At 42.1% G+C, this 22729-nt stretch overlaps 1 protein-coding gene across 8 annotated transcripts in view; it reads left to right on the forward strand.

Annotated features, from left to right (window-relative positions):
• Window positions 1-22729, forward strand: part of MORN1 (MORN repeat containing 1) — a 262334-nt gene that overhangs the window by 42507 nt on the left and 197098 nt on the right. For all 8 annotated transcript variants that reach the window (XM_056795982.1, XM_056795980.1, XM_056795981.1 and 5 more), the window contains 2 exons: window positions 6267-6363; window positions 12371-12481. In XM_056795982.1, the coding sequence (XP_056651960.1) occupies window positions 6267-6363; window positions 12371-12481 (208 nt within the window). The remainder of the gene's footprint in view (window positions 1-6266; window positions 6364-12370; window positions 12482-22729) is intronic.

Raw genomic sequence — 22729 nt, forward strand, 5'->3', positions numbered from 1 at the left:
CAACCAGGCCACGTGCATTTATGAAGTACATATTCTGTACACAACTCAAACTCAGAGAAGTTTCTCCCATCAAGAACTATTTCACCATACCTGAGAGGCGATGGGCTTCTTGTTCTTGAACTGATTGGCAGGGGCTGAGAAGGATCTCAGAGAAACCAGCCCTTTACTGCCATTCTGAACACCTACAGGACCTTACCTCCCTTCGGAGGACTGCCTTGCACCCCCAGGAGAACCCTTTGTCTTGTCTGAATTGACAAAATCTTCCCAGTGATATTGCTGCTGCCACTGACTAGCAGGATAAAACAGATATGCATATGTAATATATTATGTATATGATATAATCTATTATATCTTCTGTCATAGTAATGTCTAAGATATGAGTGGTCAGGGCTAGGCAATCAGGGTTAAGTGACTTGCCCAGGGTCATACAGCTAAGAGATATGTGAGACCAAATTTGAACTCAGGGCCTCCTGACTCCAGGCCTAGGGCTCTATCCACTGAGCTACCCCTCAAGATATTTTATATTAATCAATATATATTATATCAGACTTTTATAAGATTTTCAAGCATTTTGGGTTAATAGAATATAAGCTCCTAGCTGACAGGAACCATTTTTGTTTTATCTCTGTGTCTGTAGCAGTGTGACTTGCATATAATAGCATTTAATAAATGCTTATTTTGAATGTTTGAATATTGAATATTGAATAGGAAAATAGAAATTCAAACAAGTGAATTAGCCAGCGTCACACAACTAGAAGTGTCTGAGGCTGGATTTGACTTCTTTGTCTCATTCTTTGTCCATTGCATCACGTGGAATACAGCAGGCACTTAATAAGTGCCTATTGTATTTTGTTGAGTTCCAAAACAATTTTTAACAAATAATTATGAACAGCAGCATTTCAGATTTTTTTTAATGAGGTTATGAGTTGAGCCTAGATATCTTCTTGTTCAGGATGTAGTTGAAAGATTGTTTTTTTTAAAACCCTTACCTTCCACCTTTGAATCAATACTGTGATTTGGTTCCAAGGCAGGAGAGTGGTAAAGGTTAGGCAATGGAGGTCAAGTGACTTGCCCAGGGTCACACAGCCGGGAAGTGTCTGAGGTCAGATTTGAACCCAGGACCTCCCCTCTCTAGGCCTGGCTCTAAATCTATTGAGCCACCCAGCTGTCCCCAGAAAGGATTGTTGTTTATATACAAATTGGACTCAATGGCTTGTGAGCTTCTGAGAGTCATGTTTAGACCTCATATTGGCATTTGAGAAGAAATAATGGATGCCTTTTTTTCTTTGAGAGGGATCATTTTGACTTTAATTAATTCTAAGATTTGTTGTTGTCCTTCGTACTCCAAGAGAAAGAATCCAAATGACATCACTGGTGCTGTCTTTTGACTGGAACATGAATTGGATTTAAGAGAAGCAGCACTGGGCAACGTCATCAGCCTCCCTCTCGCTTCCAGAGTCATCCAAGTCCAGTGACATGACAAAAGTCAGGATGACCGGCGATGGCCCACGATGCAGCGGCTGGCCTTGGCATCTTCGGTGTCTAATAAAACTCTAAGCACTCCATAGCTCCTGCTTCAGCTGCCTTCATGGCCATTGGAACAAACTGTTCTCCTCTGGCCCTCCTTTGAGGGAAAGGCTTCACGTGCCTGGGCAGACGTTCCCCTCACTGACACTCAGCCCTCTGCCAAAATGGCTTGCTGGGTCTAGCTCTGCTCCTGCTACATCTTCTTGGAGCCGGGGGGAGAACCGGGTGGCAGGCGGGCACCAAAGAAGGACGAGCCGCTCTGAAAATGGCTCTTCCCTGAACAGCCCCCACTCCCCAACTGTAAGAGGAAGTTTGAGGAAGCGAACACATTTCCCACGTAGGCAGATCCGAGGATGGAGCACTACAGAGAGCTCCCTTGGAGAAGCCGATAATCCCGAAGACATCGGCCTTTCATGGACAGAAGGTGCTTCGACCCCCCCCCCCCTTTATATTCCAGGCAAACTGCTCTACCCTAGACTTAGAACTTGTATCCAGGCTGTTTCCCCAATGCCTGGAATTGACTCCCTCCTCGCCTCCATTTGCAGGAAGATTAGAACTCTAAGTGAAGTTTTAGGGGACACAAAGTTGAGAGGGATGAACACTGGATAACAGTGTCCAACTTCTTGATAGGCTGAGCATTGGCCTGGATCCCAAAGACAAATACAAAGTTTCCCCCTTGGACATAAACGATCAAACGCACAGCTACAGGACGGGGGCGATAGTAAAAGAATCATTTATTTAAAATTAAAAAAAAAAGATCTGAGGGCGTTAATGGAATGCACATTAAGTACTTGTCCTCCAAGTGAGATGGCAGCCCCCAAAAGCCGATGGAATCTAGGCAGGGCCGTGCCAGTCAGTATTTAACATACCCACTAGACACTTTTAACTTTAATCTGAATTATCAGCATTTTCTCCCTCACCTTCCACAGTCTAGACAATCAAGAAAACAATAAATCAAATCCTGATTTGTAGCCTTTGCAGATTTTCAAGGTATAAATGCTCACACTGAAAATTTCATAATCGGCTCTCTTGAGCCCTTTAAGCTGGCTTCACCCCTGAATTTTGTTGTTATTTCAGTTACATTTGATTCTTTGTGACTCCATTTGGAGTTTTCTTGGCAAAGATGCTAGAGTGGTTTGCCATTTCCTTCTCCAGCTCATTTTACAGATAAGGAAACTAAGATAAATGGGGGAAGTGACTTGCCTAGGGTCATCCAGCTATGTCTGAGGTTGAATTTGAACTCAAATCTTCCTGACTCCAGGCCCAACACTTTAACCACAATGTATGACTTAGCTTCCCACCCCTAGATCTAGGGCTATGTTAATAGAAGCATAAGTTCCAGGAAGGAGGAGGGTGTGTAGACCCTGTGTTCTTTGTCCTGATCAGACCTCATTTGGACTATTGTTTTCAGTTTTGAGCACTTCCATTTAAGAAGGTCATAGAGAAGCTGGCTCTGGAGCTGGGAAAACCTAAACTCAAGTTTCATCTCTGACATATATGGGCTTGGTGACCCTGGACAAGTCACTCAACCTTCCAGTAGTCCAGGAAATTCTTAAGACTTTACATTTCAGAGAAAGTGTCAACCTATGCTGATAGACCTATACCTATTCATAAACAGGAGAGGTTTTAAAGGAAGGCAACCAATAGAATGTGAAGGACCTTGAGTTTATGCTGCATGAGGATTGGTTGGAAGAACTGGGGATGCTTAGCCTATAGAAGAGAGGACCCATAATTCAGGAGGACATGACAGGGGTTTTCAAGTATCTGAAGAGGTACGACATAATGTTTAGACACGTTCAGCTGGGTCCCAGAGGGCAGAGAGGTGATTGATAGAAGCTACAAAGAAATCAATGGAACGGAAATTCTGCCCAGTCTAGATCATGGGCTTTCTCCATTTTAGTTTGCTATGCAGACAAAGTCCTATACATACCAGGATAGAATTTCAAATTTAAGGTTTAACAAGGTCCATTCTATTTAGGAAAGCACAGATGATTTAAAGTGTCCACTTGAAAAGAAGTGCCCTGAAGGGGCAACTAGGTAATCCAGTGGATAGAGTGCCAGATCTAGAGGCAGGAGGACAGGAGTTTAAATCTAGGCTCAGACATTTCCTAGCTGTGTGACCCTGGGCAAGTCACTTAACCCCCATTGCCTAGCCATTACCACATTTCTGTTTTGGAGCCAATATATGATATTGATTCTAAGACAGAAGGGAAGGGTTTTCAAGAAAGAAAAAAAAACCTACCCCAATCTGTGATTTTCTAGCTTCTGATGGAAGACCTCCTCTAATGATGAGGGACTCAGGGGACCCTGTGATCTGAGACAGACAACAGCTGTCATAATTAGGAAGTTTCTCCTAACATTCAGACTAAGTCTGCTATCGATAGCTTATGTCCTGCACTCTGGGCAGAAATACTTTTAGCATATCAGTTGGTCCAGTATTTTTTTTTTTAATTTAAACCCTCACCTTCCGTCTTGGAGTCAATACTGTGTATTGGCTCCAAGGCAGAACAGTGGTAAGGGCTAGGCAATGGGGGTTAAGTGACTTGCCCAGGGTCACACAGCTAGGAAGTGGGTAAGGCCAGATTTGAACTTAGGACCTCCCATCTCTAGGTCTGGTTCTCAAACCACTGAGCTACTCAGCTGCCCCCTGTTGGTTCAGTATTTTTACAGAATTCTTTGGTGGATTTGAAGTCACATTGATGGGGATGAACAACGCCCACCCCATCCATGTGTACCCATGGGTCTTGGGTCTTGACCTTACTCTTCTTCACTTGACCTTCACTCTCCTTCTATTTATCCAGTCCTTCCTCTAGTTCCCCGACCTTGTGGAGATGCCAGGAGGGCACCCCTTCCATTTCCTAGTTATCCTTTGCTCTAGCTTCACGGCCATCCTGACTTCTTTTCCTGGTAAATATCTCACAGATGACACCTTTGCACTCTTTTCCAAGATGGTTCTCGGTTGTGGTAACCTACTCTTGCCCATCTTGTATTTTTCTTTCCATTGCCTTATATATCATCCTCAATTTTTCATTATTGCCAAAGACTATGCGCCACCACCATGGTGAGTTTTCCTAAAAAGAACGAAGAACTCCACGTATCCTCCTTTGTGGATATTGGGCTAATTATGTCAAGCTTTAGAACACTGCGGAGATGCCCAAATGAGATCTGTCATCATTCCAGGGGCCTTACTATCCACACTAGAAAAAACAAATGAATTCCAACTGCTTGTTGTCCAGGCAATGGGATAGAAACCGACATAGTGAGTCCTCAGTACATATATGTCTTGAATAGACCCTGGCTTGGACTCAGAGTAGATTGGCCTGATTTTGGAGAAGTTGCATGGCACTTTTAACGATGCCAAGATTTTTCCTGAAACAAAAACTAATCTTTTTTTCTTTTTCATTTTTTAGAAACAATTTTTGATAATTGTTTTGACATTTTATAATTCAGATTCTCTTCCTCTCTCCTTTCCTCCACTTTCCAAGGCAGTAAATAGTCTGATGTGGATTATACTGCTGCTTTCATGCAAAACAGATTTCCGTATTGCTCATGCCATGACACAAGACACATAACCATACATACAATAAAAAACTCATGAGGGAAATAAAATGGAAGATGGCATCCTTTGGTCTATAACCAGACATCAACAGTTCCTTTTTTTTTTTGGCTGTGGTAGCATTTTTCATGAAGGACTCATCTTTTTAAAACTGATACTTTTTAAGGGATGGCAAATGGCCACAAGTTATGGTTACAGAACAGTGGTTTCTAAAGAATTGGAATCCCCCAAAAGACAGTGTTTAAAATGAAAAGACTGAATATCCTGCAGCTTTGAATGATCTCTGCTTCCATTCTTGGAATTCAGAGGAAGACCTGATGATATGTTGACATGTGATTATTGTCATTTGAAGGAAAAGATTGATTAAAATTAAATTTTAAATTTTTTAGTTGAATTCTTTCTTTCTCCAATGAGATGCTATTGTATTATCGTATTCGAAAAGTTGCATGGAAATAATTTCCTGCTTTTTTCTGATTGGTTTTCCTCCTTTATTTTTGAGTGTTAGTTCTAAAAACCAAGCTCATTATAGGAGACATAGTTACAGCGTGCAGAGGATAGACACATTGGTCCATTTGTTCAAACTGTGTTTTTTAATTGGGCTTTTTATTTATAAATGAATAGTGAAACAGAGTAATTATTTAGCCTTAATCCCAACACTCAGTACTATAGGTGCAGAGTTTTTGTCTCTTTTATGATACTCTGCACAAATGGAATGACTTTGTAATAAAAGAATTCTTTTGTACTCAACAGTCCACCATTTGTACCATGTTTTGATTACATTTTATATACTGTGCCATTTTCTACATACTTATTGGCGCCTTTGAGATTGAAAAGGGAAACCCTATTTAACTAAACAAAATTGATTGCACTCTGATAAAATATAATTTCTTAGCCTCAGTCAAAGGGTCTCAAACAATACGTAAAGACGTTTGGTTTTTCCAGAAAACCTTTTATTCTAAGGGAATACTGTTGAATGGCCCATAATCTCTGAATGTTTCTTAGTCACCCATTCAACTTTTCACTGAAAAGTATGAGCAGCATGTTTTTAAGTGGCTCCTATGCTTCCCAGACCACCCACTCAGCTATTGTGAATTCTAAAGAAGAAAAAGAAAAAAACACATTCTTCTTAAAGTATCCTGTCCTGGGACCCAAATCTGAAATCAACATGTAGTTTCATTTGCAGGGACAATGGCGAAATGGTGTATTCAATGGTCAAGGCCTCATGATTCATTGCTCTGGAACCATCTATGATGGCCTGTGGATCAATGGCTATCCAACAAGTATGTCGTTTATTTTGTTTTTCATTTATTAAATAGATTCAGTGGATTGCTTTGGTTATCCCTCCCTCAATTAATATGGCTTATTGCTTGTGTTCACATTTCCGTGTGACCTTGTTCTAAATTAGCCTGATGGGCGTAGCGTTGGAGCTCATGCCAGTAGTTGTTAGATTAAGTGGGCATTCAGGGCAGTGGGGTAGAAGAGACTATTCCTAGAATTAAATTAGACAAAGAGCACTAATGGAATGGGGAAGGCCATTCTCAATTTTTTTTTTGCTCATTTCTCTTTAAAATAGGTTCAAATCTCTATCCAAATAAGAGGCAATCAGCCTATTTGCTGATCTGGCCAGTACATGGAAGAGAGAATAGTTCTGGAAATAAATAGCTTGGACCGCAGTTGGATCATGAAGCTCCAAGACTAGAGGACAAACTAGTTTGACTTGTCCTGTCGCATTTTCGCTATGAATTAGCCTTCATCTCAGTGTTCTTGAGTGGCCTCCTGCTTTTTTCATTTAACTATTTTATTAGAGCAAAATGTCCAAGAGTAGTGGGGGAGCGTGAAAAAAGCTAACACATTAAATGTCATTAAAATGCTGCCAGCACAATGAGTTCTGTTGCAGTCAGACACTGGCTGTTTTCAGTTTGGCTTGCTTCTCTGGTCTCTGCAAGGAAGCAGGAAGCTCCAGCTCACAGGGGTTACCTGGAAGCCAGAGAGAGGTGAGAGGGTGAAACCACCTGGCTTAAATTCACAGGCTTTCTCCTCCCTGCTGGTAAATAGTCCAGTCTTCAAGCAGGCCCCAGAATTTAAGCATTTCACAAATGTGCTCCATGGATCTTTGGTGATCAGTGTAGTAGATTGAGACCTGGCCAGAAAAATCAAGTATCCTACATGGTGCAAGGAGGAAAAGTTCATAAAAGTAATATGTTTCCCCCTAAAATATTCTTAAGTAATGTTTTCAGTTGTACTGTATTGACTCAACCCAAACATGAACAGTGAATATCTTCCCCAATTAATTTTTTCAGAATGTTTTAAGATTACATGTATATACCTCTTGAGTACGTTGAGGTAGGTTAACTTCTAAATATTTTTATGCATTTTGTACTCTCATGTTTGTTTTTTAAAAATTCAATTAATATGTTTTTAATCAACAAAAATCTACCTTCTCTCCCACCCTCCTCCTCTCCCTTCCAACACTGACAAAGAAAAACAGAATCCCTGTTACAAACATATATAGCAAAACAAAATAGATTCTCTCATTGTCCATGTTGAAAAGAACATATATATATATATATGTATATAGATATATAGATATATATCTCAAAGAGAGTTCATTAGTTCTCAGGAGGAGGCATCCCCTAAAGTATTAACTATGGGATGTACACTGGAAAAAAGCAGTTAGATGGCACATTGGATAGAGCACTAAGCCGGCGATCAGGAAGACCTGAATTCAAACCTAATTCCAGACATTTACTAGCTATGTGACCTTGGGCAAGTCATTTAACCTTGTCTACCTCTGTTTCCTCATGTGTGAACTAGAGAAGGAAATGGTGTAAGAATTAAAATTAATGTACAATAACTTCAAATATTATAATTTATGAGATTTATTAATAATCACTAGAAATAAAGGAATAGAAAGGTAACAAAATAAAAGCACAGGCCCATGGCTAATCTACCTGTTCAAACAGCCCGCTCCACCAAAGTCATGACCCAGGAAGCAAAGAGGCCTAGACATGGAACTCCCCCCCAATTTATCTTCCATCTACATCAGCATGTAAGGACAGGAAATCAGTGGGCTCCTGGGAAATGTAGTTCGAAGGCACAAGATTTCCAATTACACAATGGCAAATCACTTCAGTATCTTAGTTAAGAGAACCCCAAATGTGGTCACAATGAGTCAAACACAACTGAAATGACTAAACAACAAAGTACTATGGAAAAAATTGTGGGTTTCAGTTGAGACCTAATCTTCCTATAAATTACATATAAAGAACCTTTTTTAGACTATAAGGTAAGATTATTATTAATTGTCTGACTTACTGCCTTGGGAAGGAAGGAGGGAAGGAGGAAGGGAAAGAGGAAGGGAGAGAAGAAGGGAGGGAGAAAATAAGGAAGGAAGACTGATTAAATACTTTGTCCCAGACACTGTTCAAAACACTGAAGATACAAATGAAAGCAAAAGGAAAGGCAGTCCTTCCTTCCCTTCTAGCAGCTTACATTTTAGAGAGGAAAGATAATATACAAAAAGGAAGCTGAAAAAGGAAGGGAATGAAGGCTGGTTTTGTTCCCTCCACAGGATGTCCCAGGATGGCTTCATCAGTGGGGAAAGGGGGCAGACCTTACAAAGGTCTAGGATGGAAAGTCTGTGGGGATAACTGGATATTCCTGAGTAAGGATGCCTCAGATATTGAAAGCAATTCTAGTATTAGACAGCAGCAGAAGCATGGCTATGAAGTCCAGAAATCAAGAATAGGGCCATATTTGAACTAGTATCACTTCTTTTTTAAACCTTTATCTTCCATCTTAGAATCAATGTTGTGTATTGTTTCAAGGCAGAAAAGTGATGAGGGCTAGACAATGAAATTTAAGCCCAGGAGCACATGGCTAGGAAGTGTCTGAGGTCAAGATTCGAAGCCAGCACCTCTTGTTTCAAGGCTTACTGTCTATCCACTAAGCCACCTAGCTGCCCCTCTATATCACATTTTACTTTTTTATTTTTTTATTATATATATATATTATATATATAATATATATATATAAACCCTTACTTTCTGTCTTGGAGTCAATAATACTGTGTTTTGGCTCCAAGGCAGAAGAGTGGTAAGGGCTAGGCAATGGGGATCAAGTGACTTGCCCAGGGTCACACAGCTGGGAAGTGTCTGAGGCCAGACTGGAACCTAAGACCTCCCATCTCTAGGGCTGACTCTCAATCCACTGAGCCACCCAGCTGCCCCCTGTATCACATTTTACAAGACGTTCAACAAATGGTCATTGAGCCTTTGCTTGCAGACCTCTAGCAAAGGGAAACCCACCACCTCCTGAGGTCCTTCATTCCTTTCATAGATCCCCTGATTGGACCGTAGCAGCCCCATACAGGCAGGCATGACCCACCTAGCAATAGCAATTGATTTTCCTAAAATACTTAACTTTGTTGGTGAAAGAATGTTACCATACCAGTTAATTCCACAATTAGAACATCTGATTTTTGTTCTAGACCTTTAGCAAATGTTAAATTGTTATTTATGTTTCAGAATGATCTGGTTTTCATATATTAATTGCATTATTATGAAACAATAGTTTAGGATAGTGTTAGGTAGAATATTCCTATATCACATATTTATCATATATGCATATATAATAACATAACATAACATAACATAACATAACATAACATAACATAACACAACACAACACAACACAACACAACACAACACAACATAACATAACATAATATAATATAATATAATATATAATACATATTATATATTATATAATAATGTATATATATATGTATATATAATAAATGTGTGATATAGGAATATACATGCATATATAGCAATATATATAGCTAGTAACTGTCAGAGGCAGAATTTTGAACCCACGTCTTTCTGATGCCAGGTTCAACACTCTATCCACTATGCCAATGACCTAGGACTCTGCCAAGGACTCTGCCATTCTCCTCATTTTGCAGATGAGGGAATATAAAACTCAAAAGAGATTTCTTTGATGGAAAAACAAACAAACAAATTAAAAAACCCCTCCTCACTTAACCCAGAAAGGAATCTATTTAGATAAACGAGGGTCCAAAGGTCCTACAAGAAAGAAAATGTGCTAGAAACAAAACAAAGGAAATCTCACAGGGCTCTGGTCTGCTGAGAATACCTGCTAATTCTTGCCTTTGGGCTGCTCATGGCATCACAGGAGACAGCCCTGGCTACAAAAGAGACTCGTAATCACAGTGAGTGGCCATAAATCTGAGCTCCGTATCACAAATTATTTTACTCATGTTGATGAAACAATCAAAAAGGCTTTGAGCAGCACTCTGTCTTCAGAAACACCTTCAAGTTGCTGACTCAGATGTAGAAGATGCTATGTCTGAGTCGGATCCAAGTCAGTAAGACATACTAGACTATTCCACTCAAATAGTAAATCTAAATACTTTTCATGCTGTTCACCTTCCACATTTTCAACATGTATTAAATCAGCAAATCTTTGCAATCTATATTTAATATCATTTCAGTGGTATAGTTGGAATGCTATAAATAATTATGCCCAACTCAGAAAAGCAACACTACAAAGCCATGGTTTTAATTTTTAGAGGTATTTGTTAAGTTGTTTTAATATGCTTAGGATTCAATTAAAAATCTTTTCTAGCTATAATAGCTCTTGTTATTTGTAAAATATCTCAGTAAGAAGAGATGCTTTGCTTTTCAATTTTGAAAAGATGCTCAAAATTTTGTGCATTTCTTAGCAGTCCCCTGAGAAAGTATTTATTGTTCTTCACGGTAAGTTAGGTTAGAGTTGTCTTTTTTTTTTTTTAATTAAACCCTTACCTTCTGTCTTGGAGTCAATACTGTGTATTGGCTCCAAGGCAGAAGAGTGGTAAGGGCTAGGCAATGGGGGTCAAGTGACTTGCCCAGGGTCACACAGCTGGGAAGTGACTGAGGACAGATTTGAACCTAGGACCTCCCGTCTCTGGGACTGGCTCTCAATCCACAGAGCAACCCAGCTGCCCCCTTAGAGTTGTCTTGCTGAGTTCACATGTATGGATATTGAGGCATTATTAGAGAGGGTGAACCACCCCCCCACTAATATATCCCATACATTGCTGGTGGAATTGCAAACCAGTAGACTCTTTTGAAGAACAATGTAGTAGCATGATACATTCCAAGAATAATAATAGCATTTTAAAAAACCTTTACCTTTCATCTTAGAGTTGAAACTAAGTAACAGTTCCAAGGCAAAAGATGGGTAGAGGCTAAGCAATTGGAGTTAAGTGACTTACTGGGTTCAGATCTGAACCCTAGACCTCCTGTCTCCAGGCCTAGTTCACTATTTACTAAGCCACCTACCTGCCCCAGTAATAATATTTTTAAAAGTCCTTACCTTCTGTCTCAAAATAATTTTTTTAAATAAACCTTTACCTTCCATCTTAGAATCAATACTGTATATTGGTTCCAAGGTGGAAGAGCGGTAAGGGCTAGGCAATGGGGGTTTAGTGACTTGCCCAGAGTCACCCAGCTTGAAAGTATCTGAGGTCAGATTTGGGCATCTCTAGGCCTGGCTCTCCTCCACTGAGCAACCCAGCTGCCCCCCTCAAAATCATTCTTAAGACAGAAATGAGGTAAAGGTGAGGCAATCGACATTAAGCGACTTGTCCAAGGTCCCAAATATAGGAAGTTTCTGAGGTCAGATTTGAACCCAGGTCCTCCTATTTCTAGGCCTGGCACTCTATCCACTGGGCTACCTAAACTGCCCCCCCCCAATAATAACATTAATCATATCTTTGACTTAATGTTCTTATCTAGAGGGAATATACCAAGAACATTGTAAAAAGAGGGTAGGTCAATAGTTCACATGAATTTGTAGTGAATTGAAGAAAGCAAATCCATAAAGTCAGTATATATAGTTACTGTAGTTATACACAAATATAGGGGGGAAATGAATGATTAAACACCAATGTAAGAGAACACAAGAGGAGGGAATCGTTCATCATCTGTCCTAGATTTCTGTTGGGCAATGGTAATTTTTAAAAAAATTTAACCAGTTGTAAGCATAAGTTTAATAATTTTTGTTATTACGTAAAGTTGTTATTTCTCATAAAAAGGAGAGAGCTGACATCATTAATACCACAGAACTGGACCCAATTCTTGCTTCTCACTCATCTAATAGTACTGTTGAATCATATTTCCCCTCTAGGAGTCATCCCCTAGATGGAGAAGAAATCCTAATGTGAGAGAGTTGAGCTAGTTTATTACAACTTGAATGTATATTTGTTCTTCTCTGTTTTAGCTCAAGCCTCAAAAATTGTGATTTTGGGTCCAGAGATGGTTTCGGTGATCCAGGGATCTTCAATCACCTTACGGGTTCAGCTCCAAACCCAGGATGGGGAAATTGCAGAAAGTAAGAGCATATTTAATGATTCTGAATGTATATTTTCCCATTTTTATTGTCATGCAAAACACCCTTCCCTATTGATCATTGTTGTAAGAGCAAACTCATACATAACCACCCCCCCCAAAAAAAAACCCCACCAAAGATACATGTATGGGAAAGACAATTCCAACAGCTTGTTCTCTGGAGGTGGAGAGAATTCCCGGTCATGTCTTTCAAGATTGTCCCTGAGCATTGCGTTGCTGAGAGGAGCCAAGTTGTCCCAGATAATCATTGTCCAATTGTGTACCATGTTCTCCCTGTTCTGCTTATTTCTTTCTGAATCGGTTCCTTCAGATCTTTCGAGCTGAAATCATTCTGCTCATCCTTCCTTATATCCAACAGTATTCCATCACCAACATGTACCACAATTTGTTTAGCCATTCCCCAATGGATAGACACCTTCTCCATTGCTAAATCTTTGCCACCACCAAAGAGCAGCTACAAATAGGAATGTATTCTTAAAGGGTTATTTTCACAAGGCAAGTATGTGAACGAGGTTCTACATTTTACCTTCCTTTCTCCCCAACATACTGTGATCTTTGTTCAGAATTTGTCTCACACTTGTGGCCTTTTTCTTTCACCCTAATCAAGATACATTGTGATGCCGTTAGAGGAGAATGGGCTTTGGAATCAGAAGAGCTGGAGTTCAAATCCCAGCTCTGCTACCTTTAAAGAGCCATTTCCACTGGGCCTCAGTTTCCTGAGTTGAACTAGATAACCTCTAAGATTTTTCCAACTATATATGTGTATATATATATATATATATACATAAAGAATTATTTATATGATCTCTATATAGTTATAATTTATATATGTAATACAAATGCATAATTTAATATGTATTAATCTTATAAAAATAATGTAAAATAAATATATACATAAATAAATTATAACAATAGAGATCATATAAATAATTCTTTGAACTCCTTTAATAACTGCACCATGGGGAGCAACTAGAGACTCAGGCCTGAAGATGGGAGGTCCTGGATTCAAATGTGACCTCAGACACTTCCTAGCTGTGTGACCCTGGGCAAGCCACTTGACCCCCATTGCCTAGCCCTTACCACTCTTCTGCCTTGGGACCAATACACAGTATTGGTTCTTAGATGGAAAATAATGGCTTTTAAAAGTAACTGCACCAAACTATAGGTTGTTTGAGTCATAATACCGGAGTTATCTTTTGCCAAAATATAGATACCCCTAATGCACAAATACCCTAAAGGGCACAGGTATAGTTGGCTTCAGGAGAAGTATTAACTGGCTTTAATTTATGTATATGTACCACAAATATCCTAGAATGCAAAACAGAGAAAGAAAAGCATTCTAGTAGGTACATTTGTGTGCAAAAGGCATGGCCTAGGAAGAACAGGCTGTCAATGGCTCAGGCTGCCATGGGAGGGATTCTAATTGCCCTCATTGGAGGTATTCAAGCAAAGACCAGACATCCATCTGTCAGGGGTGGTTTACAAATAATTAAATCAATCCTGCCATGACGCAGAGGGATGGACTAGATGACTTCCTAGAGGTTCCTTCCCACCCAAATGAGTCAATAATAATTGGAGAGAATTACTGACAGAAAATATAAAACAGAAACCCTAGTTCCAGGGCAGCTGGGAGTGGGAATTCTGAGTGTGCTGCTACACCCTATAAATGTGGTTTGGGGAGGCTGACCCTCGGCTGCTAGGATAGCCACCCCTTCCATTGACATCACTGAGGGCCAGGGAGTGTGGATTGTTCATAAACTCCCACTCACAGGAGCAGGTCAGCAGAGCACCACACCACCTTGGAGGCTCTTCTCCTAGAAAGTGTCCTCCACGAACACGTCCACATCCTGCAAGATTCCCTAAAGAACTGTTCGGTGACCTTCTGTGGCTAATATTCAGCAAGATAGTAAAGGGGGAACCTGTGCCTGCCAGAGCACAAATGTGTTTGCCACTGTTGTCCTGCAAAGAGGACAAATGAGAGAAGCGTTGATGAACGAACGCCTTCAGATGCTCCTGTCCCTGGAAGATTTCATGCCAATTATGTCCAATCCCAGAACTTTGCAGTTGTAAATAAACTACGTAACACCCTCAAAAGGGTTCAGTTTAACTATTCACACTGGAAACACCAAGTGGATGAAGAACTCCCACCAGTTGTACAGACTATGATTTGCAGCTGGATGGACAACCCATAGAGCTGCTCCATCAGGACATAAATATCTTGGACAGACACCTGAAGAGTAAGAGAGCTTGTTACCTACCATAAAACACAAACTGGAGAGCAGTCTGGATCACCTTTGGAAAACTGTGGGATGCAGTTTAGTGATTATTTTGCTTCTCTCTGAAACAATGGCCTTTTCTTCCAGCCCAATTATGTCTGTGAGTCTTGGAATATGACAGTCTCCAAAGAATTAAAGTTAAGGTTCACCAAATGGCCAGTGAAGAAGATGGTTCATGTGAGGTACCAGCTGGCTTGAATATGTAACAAGTCAGGGATTACCCAGGACAAGTGGTCTAAAGGGTGTCATCAGAGAAATATATGATGAGAAAAAACAATGAGTTGGTCACATAGAGGGTTGGAACAGCACCTCTGTTTTGCTGAGGCTGATAGTCAGGCCAAACAGTTTTGTTGTGGTGGAGAACCTGTCCACAATGGTTTGGAGATGATTTTCTTGGTGGGCCATGAGAGCACAGTCATCTGCAAAGAGAGCTTCCAGGATGAGTCTCTCTGTTGTCTTTGTTTTTGCAGTCAGGCAGCGAAGGTCAAATAGTGAGCCATCCAGTCGGTATTTGGTGTAGACGCCCAGGTCTAGATCCATCACAGCATGTCGTAATTCTTGGGTGAAAAATAGGTTGAATAGTACCGGAGCGAGGACACAGCCTTGTTTCACGCCATTGGAGATGTTGAAGCGATCGGAAGTCTCTCCACCAGATAGGACTTCCCCTGTCATGTCGACATGAAAGAGCTGGATCAGTTTAAAATTTTGCTGGGCAACCGAGCTTGCTGAGGATCACCTACAATGAGTCCCTGTTCACTATGTCAAACGCCTTTGTCAGGTCTATGAAGACAATGTAGAGACGTAGGTTCTGCTCAAGGCATTTTTCCTGCATTTGCCTCACTGTGAAAACCATGTCGATGGTGCTGAGATCTGGTCGGAAGTCACATTGTGATTCAGGCTGGTTCTGCTCTGAAACAGATGACAGGAGTCTGTTGAGTATAACACGGGCGAGGATCTTTCCAGCAGTGGAGAGTAGTGAGATGCCTCTGTAGTTGTCACAGGCTGCTCGTGAGCCTTTGTTCTTGTATAGGGCTACGATGGAGGCATCTCTGAGTTCTGGGGGAATGTCTTCCTCTTCCCATATGCTGGTCAGCACTATGTGGAATGCCTGGAGTGCCTTTCCATTTAAGGCCTTGTACACCTCGGTTGGGATCCCGTCTTTACCGGATGCCTTGCCTGCACTCATTTGTTTAATGGCTTTTTGGACTTCCTCTATTGAAGGAGGGACATCAAGTTGTTCAATGGTGTGGTTTTGGGGGATCTGGTCAAGGGCACTTTGGTCGACTGAAGAGGGTCGGTTGAGAGCTGACTGAAGTGTTCTTTCCACCTGTTGCTGATGCCTTGTTTATCTTTTATGAGAGTGTCACCGTCAGAGGATAGCAAGGGAGTGGTGGTGGGTTTGAATGGCCCATAGACAGTCTTGAGGGCACTGAAAAATTGCTTGTAGTTTTTCATATCAGCAAACCACTGGATTTCTTCTGCCTTTTTTCCCACCATTGGTCTTGCATCTTCCTGATCTCATGCTGCACCGTGGCTTGGAGAGACTTGAATCTATCCTTTTTAGGAGCAGAGTTTGGGTTATTTTGCCACTCCATAAAGCTTTGTTCTTCTTGCTCAATAGGTCTTCAATAGCAGTGTTGTTCTCGTGGAACCAGTCCTGGTGATTGCGTTGTTTTGGACCTAGGACTGCCTTTGATGTTTCCTTCCCTGCGTCTCTGAACTGGTTCCATTTCTCTGTTGAGCTTCCAGTGAGTGGTCCCTTGGCAGACAGCTTATCGTCCATGCAGAACTGGAATGTTTGCAAATAAGATGGATCTCTAAGATGACTCACGTTGTAAAATGCACAAACTGTCTGGGCGCATTTTGGATGGTGAGGCGCAATGTGCATTTGAAGAGTCGCTCTAACCAATCGGTGGTCTGTCCAGCATTCAGCTCCTGTCATGGCTCTGGTGATCTTTACATCCTGGATGTCTCGCCAGCGTACAATGATGTAGTCAATGAGATGCCACTGTTTTGATCGTGGGTGCATCCACGTTGTTTTATATTTGTTTGCCATTCTGAACACAGTGTTCATGATGGTGAGGTCGAACTCTGAGCATTTGCTGAGTAGCAGTAGGCTGTTGTTGTTCATTTTGCCCACACCGTGTTTGCCGAGCACTCCTTTCCATCTTTCATGGTCCTGCCCAACGCGGGCATTGAAGTCTCCCAGTAGTATCAGCTTGTCATTTGTGGGCACAGAGTGCAGGTCAGAGTAGAACTGCTCGATGGTCTCCTCTGTGCTGGTCAGTGTTGGGGCATATGCGCTGATGATTGTGGCATACTGGTCTTTGCTGAGAGGCAAATGAATCTTCATGAGCCTCTCGCTGATGCCCACAGGCAAGTCTGGCAGCTGTTTGAGCAAACTGGTCTTGATGGCCAGGCCAACACCGTGGATTCTGTCTTCATTTGAGGCTCTACCTTTCCAGAAGAAGGTGTATCCAGTGGTGCGTTCGCTGAGTGATTCCTCTTCTGGTAAGCGTGTTGCGCTTAGGGCTGAGATGTTGATGTTATATCGCTCCAGTTCTTTACTGATTAGAGCTGTTCTTCTCTCAGGTCTTGGAGTATTCTCTCTATCAAGTAATGTTCTGATGTTCCATGCTCCTAGTAGGAGTTTCTTTGTATTTGGCTCTGGTGATTTCTTTGATTTCGACCGCTTAAAGGAGATGACCCGCCAGCTGTGGTGTGCTGACTGGGTGTTTGTAGGGCAGGCAATGTATGGGACACCTTTTCTAGTCCCCTCCCTTGATTAGGGTGAGCAGTGCTGTCCTAGAGAGGGCTGCTCTCTAGTCCCCCAGGATGCTGCCGAATGTCCCTGATGCTCTACAGGGCTGAGCGACCACTGGTCCGTGGGCCGCCTACGTGCAGGATCGTGACTACAACTGCCAGTGGTCACCTCCAGGATCGTGACTACAACTGCCAGGGTCACCTCCACCTGTTGTGTCGCCACTCCCCCATCGCCGCAGGTCTTGAAGAGGGTGGACGGGGTCAGGATAGATGAGTATGCACAAAGAAACTTGTGCGTGAAGGAGATTTAAGTGGAAAAGCCGATGCACAGAGACAGTCCCACTCTCTCGGTGTTGGAAGCCTGGGTCCAGTGGCACGAAAAGTCGTTACGCCTGGAGACTTCCTCAGCTGCATTGGATGGCTGTGTTGTCTTTTGTGCTCCATCACGCCCTGAGCACTCCACAGTGCTTTGCTGCGTCGCCCTCTCAGCCTTTGAACCTTCTTATTGGTTTCTTCTGTCTGTTCAGCCAAAGCAGTCTTCTTGCTCAATAGGTCTTCAATAGCAGTGTTGTTCTCGTGGAACCAGTCCTGGTGATTGCGTTGTTCATATGCTGGGTGAGTAAAGCCCTGGTTCACCAGGGGTCGAGGACCTGATGGCTACCCTCACAAGGTTTAGCCAGCCTGTCCTGTCGAAGCCGTTGCCCGGGATGTGGCCGCTGCCGCATGCTAGCAGCTACTGGGAGCCACAAGTGAGAGCTGGGTGTCAGGTGGGGGTCAGAGGCTGGAGAGCTGCCCTAGGAGGGCACGACAAGCCCTCCATACCAGAGATACTACCCCTCCCTGAGCACCCCATACACCCCAGGCAGAAGAGTAGTAAGGCCTAGGCAATGGGTGTCAAGTGACCTGCCCAGGGTCACCCAGCTGGGAAGTGTCTGAGGTCAAATTTGAACCCAGGACCTCCCATCTCTGGGCCTGGCTTCAGTCCACTGAGCCACCCAGCTGCCCCCTAGTATCCATTTTGATGAGTTCACAGTTCTATTTATTTATTCATTCATTCATTCATTTATTTATTCATTTTTATTTAATTAATTAATTTAGAATATTTTTCCTTGGTTACAAGACTCATGTTCTTTCCCTCCCCTCTCGTACCCTCAATCCCCTCCCATAGCCAAGGCAATTCCTCTGGGTTTTACATGTGCCATTGATCCAGACCTATTTCCATATTATTAATATTTGCACCAGTGTGATCGTTTAGAGCCTCCATCCCCAAACCTATCCCCATCGACCCATGTGATCAAGCAGTTGTTTTTCTTCTTTTTCTAATTTTTTGAATTAAAAAAGTTTTTTTAAAGTTTTATTTAATTGATCAATTTAGAACATTATTCCTTGGTTACAAGAATCAATTCTTTCCCTCCCTCCCCTGCCCCCACCCTTCCTGTAACCGACTCGCAATTGCACTGGGTTTTCCATGTGTCTTTGGTCAAGAACTTTTCCCATGTTGTTGATGTTTGGAGTCTCCATCCCCCATCCTATCCCCCTGGACCCATGCGATCGGGTAGGCGGTTGTTTCTCTCCCGAGCTCACAGGTTCATCGAAGCACGCCTGTGCATGTTATCGTGTGTGGCTCTGTGTGCTGGTGATGTAACTTTTAAGATCCCATCCCGGGCCCTTCATGACGGTCCACGCGAGCTTTTCCTAGGATCCTCTCGCTTTACTGAGAAAGGAGCGAGTCTATGGAGAGAAGGGAGTGACCCCGAAGGCGGAGCTGGGCTGGCAGTGTGGGTGCGACGCCCCCACGCTCCAAGACGCTTCCACGGGACCCCACAGTCTGGCGGCCAACTTTCCGGAGCCCCGGCTGAGATGACCTTCAGACGAGACTGGCAGCATCCACCCGGCGCACCTCTCCGGGTCCACTTGGGCGGGAGCTGCGGGATGCAGGGCCACCTCGTGCTCCAGGCAGGCCTCCTCGCCAGGACTTCCAAGCATGGGATCAAAAGAGAGGACAAGGTGGGCTTCCTGCTGGGTCTTGGAGGTCTTTCATTTGCAAGGAAGCCATCCTCCAGGCAAGAAGGCTTATCTAGGAGGCAACCAATCTTGCTTCCAAGTGCCTATTAACGTAATTAAGAGAATAAAGTCCTTTGTTGACACTATTTAATAACTCTTATTTACTTTTACTTCCCTGTACAACCTTTAGCTCAGCAGGAGGCTTTGGAAATGAAAACATTTCATTATCTCCTCTTTCCCAGGGAAGGTATGAACCCCCAGCACAGCCCTCTTTGCTGTGGAGACCAGCTCCGCTTCCCTGCACCCTGCCTGCGGATGCTTCTCTCCCCTGCAGCAGGAGCACCGAAAAGCTCCGAGCCAGGAAACTGAGGGAGACCCTGCAGCCAGGCCTTCTCCTGGTCCCTGACATCAGAGGGTCTGCATTGAGAACTTCCCTGTTCCCTCGTTTTAAAACAAAACATAACCGACAGACAAAGCCCCTCACCTTCTGTCCTAGCATCAATTCAAAGACAGAAGAGTGGGTGAAGTGACTTGCCCAGGGTCACACAGCGAGGCAGCGTCCGAGGCCAGATTTGGACTCTGGGTTTCCTAACTCTGTGCCCTATGGTAGTGCCGGCTGCCCTTCCTTGTGGCCTCTCGACCTGTTTGCACATGGAAACAGTGCGGCTACTCTGGGTGCTGTTGCCCTGCGGCTCTAATAAAGCTGACAGGTCTGAATTCAGATGGAAGCCTGCAGGCTCATTCCACAGCCTGAATATTAATTTTTTTCATTCAGATCAGAAGATATCCATTAAGCAGCTAACTATGGCAGTGGCCCCCGAGGTACCTCCCATCCTGAAAGTAGCTACTGTAAGGCATCGTGGCATGCTGGAGAGAGAGCTGAATCAATTATCATTTGTTAAGGACCTACTATGTGCCAGGCACTCTGCCAAACACCGAAGACACAATAACGAAGTATGAAATAATTGCTGCTTGCAAAGAGCTCACATTCTCATGTGGGAGGTAACCACACACATGTACATGCATGCATATACACATACATGCACAGAAGGACACATTACATGTATTTTGCACTGCCACAAATGACCATACAATGTTCTGACACAGGCGTATCTGTGTACATGTATTTTGAACTGTGCACACATGGGTATGCATGTGGCATGTGTACTTGTGTGCGTACATAGATGCAGAATCAATATAAAGAGAATAAACACAAATGAATACAAAAGGGAGAGGGAGGGCACTAGCATTTGAGAAGGATCAGAAAAGGCTTCACTTAGTGATGACTGCAACCACCCTGTGTGATGGGGGCTATTATTATCCCCATTTTGCAGATGAGTAAACTGAGTTTCTGAGAAATGACTTGCCCATGATGCCACAATGAAAGAAACAAGATTTTTCAGGTACCTACTATGTGCTGGCACTGTTTTAAGTGCTGGAGATACAAAACACAGAAGAATGAAACAGTTGCTTTCAAGAAAGTTCCATCCCCTTTGTGAAGACATTTGTAAATATGTAGCCTGAGGGTTAGTCTAGTATCTAGTCCAGTATCTGTGTTTTCTATGTATTTTATTAGTAAAGAAAGTTTTAATGGAACACAGTCATGCTCATTCATTTACACGTCACCTATGGCTGCTGTCACCCAATGGCGTCAGGCTTGGATGGTCATGACAAAGACGGTATGTGTGGCCCCCGTCATCTCATCTTGATTTTCAGGACACAGCAGAACACGGTGGCACAGTTATAATTTGATAGTACTCCAAGTGCCGTACATATCACATGCACTGAAACATTTTATTTTTATCACTGGAGCCCACCCGCCATGTCAAAACAAGAGGAAAAAAATACATTTTGTTCTGATTTAAAAAAAACAAAGCTGAGATTTAATTTTTATTTTGAATGAGAACCACCATCAACCACTATTATTGAACTCTGAATGGCTTTGGAAATTGGATTTTGCTGCAGACTTCAACCTAGATTCACAAGGCAATTGATTTAACCTAAAATCGTAAGGCAAAACAGTGCTTATTGAATGCCAAACTTACAATCTAGGGAAGTCAATTCAACGACATTTAACATTGTTTAACATGCTTTATACATGTTGTTGAAGTGCAAATGAGAATTGAAAGCGTGTCATTCACACACACATTTGCTGTAGATATATTCTCTGAACTCAAACTACAGTTCTATCAGTGTCGTCTGGACTTTGAAACAAGTGCAAAAGAAATATCCATGTTTCAAAACCCATTGAGCTGTTCAACGGAAGAGCTTCTATGTGTCCTCCAATTAGAAGTGATTAATCTCCAATATAATGACATGTTGAAAGGCAAATGTGCAGAGAAGAATCTTACACACAATTTTATAAATGCTGTCCAAGCGATGAATATGATTAATTAAAATAATATGTTCATGGACTGATGTCAATATTTGGCAGTACCTATCTGTGTGAAAAGATATTTTCAAAGGTGAAATCTTTAAATTTCATTACAGGAAAGGATTAATTTGCTATCAAATTTAGTGATAGGAAACACTTGACTATGAATCCCAATTAGATCAAATATTATTTCCCCCCAAAAGAATTAAATTCTTCTTATTAGCAGAATTGTATTATAAAATATTCAATCACTATTACCATATTTTTATTTGTGTTAGTAAAAAAATTTTTGGATTTTTTTCTCTTTTGTTATATAAACACCTACTTTATATCCTTGATTTTGTCTTTTGGTCTACAAAGCTTAAAATATGTACTCTTTGGCCCTTTACATAAAAAGCTTGCTGACCCCTGATAAATAGAATCAGTAGATGCAGAATAAACAGAAAGTAGCCAAATACAAAAGTAAATAGAGTGAGGATCTAAGCAGTTGGGGAGAAGGAAGTATCAGGAGAGGGGCTGAAGCAATTATTTGAGATGTTCCTTGAAGAAAAGGAGAAATTCTTTGAGGGGGATGTGGGAAGCGAGAACATTCTAGACATAGCCATCCTGAGATAATGATGGATAGCTAGCTAGCTAGATGGATGGATGGATGGATGGATGGATGGATAGATAGATGGATAGATAGATGGATAGATGGATGGATGGATGGATGGATGGATGGATGGATGGATGGATGGATGGATGGAGGGATAGATAGATAGATAGATAGATAGATAGATAGATAGATGGAGGGAGGGATGGACAGATGGATGGA

This window comes from Monodelphis domestica, chromosome 4, assembly GCF_027887165.1.
Source record: "Monodelphis domestica isolate mMonDom1 chromosome 4, mMonDom1.pri, whole genome shotgun sequence".
NCBI lineage: Eukaryota > Metazoa > Chordata > Mammalia > Didelphimorphia > Didelphidae > Monodelphis > Monodelphis domestica.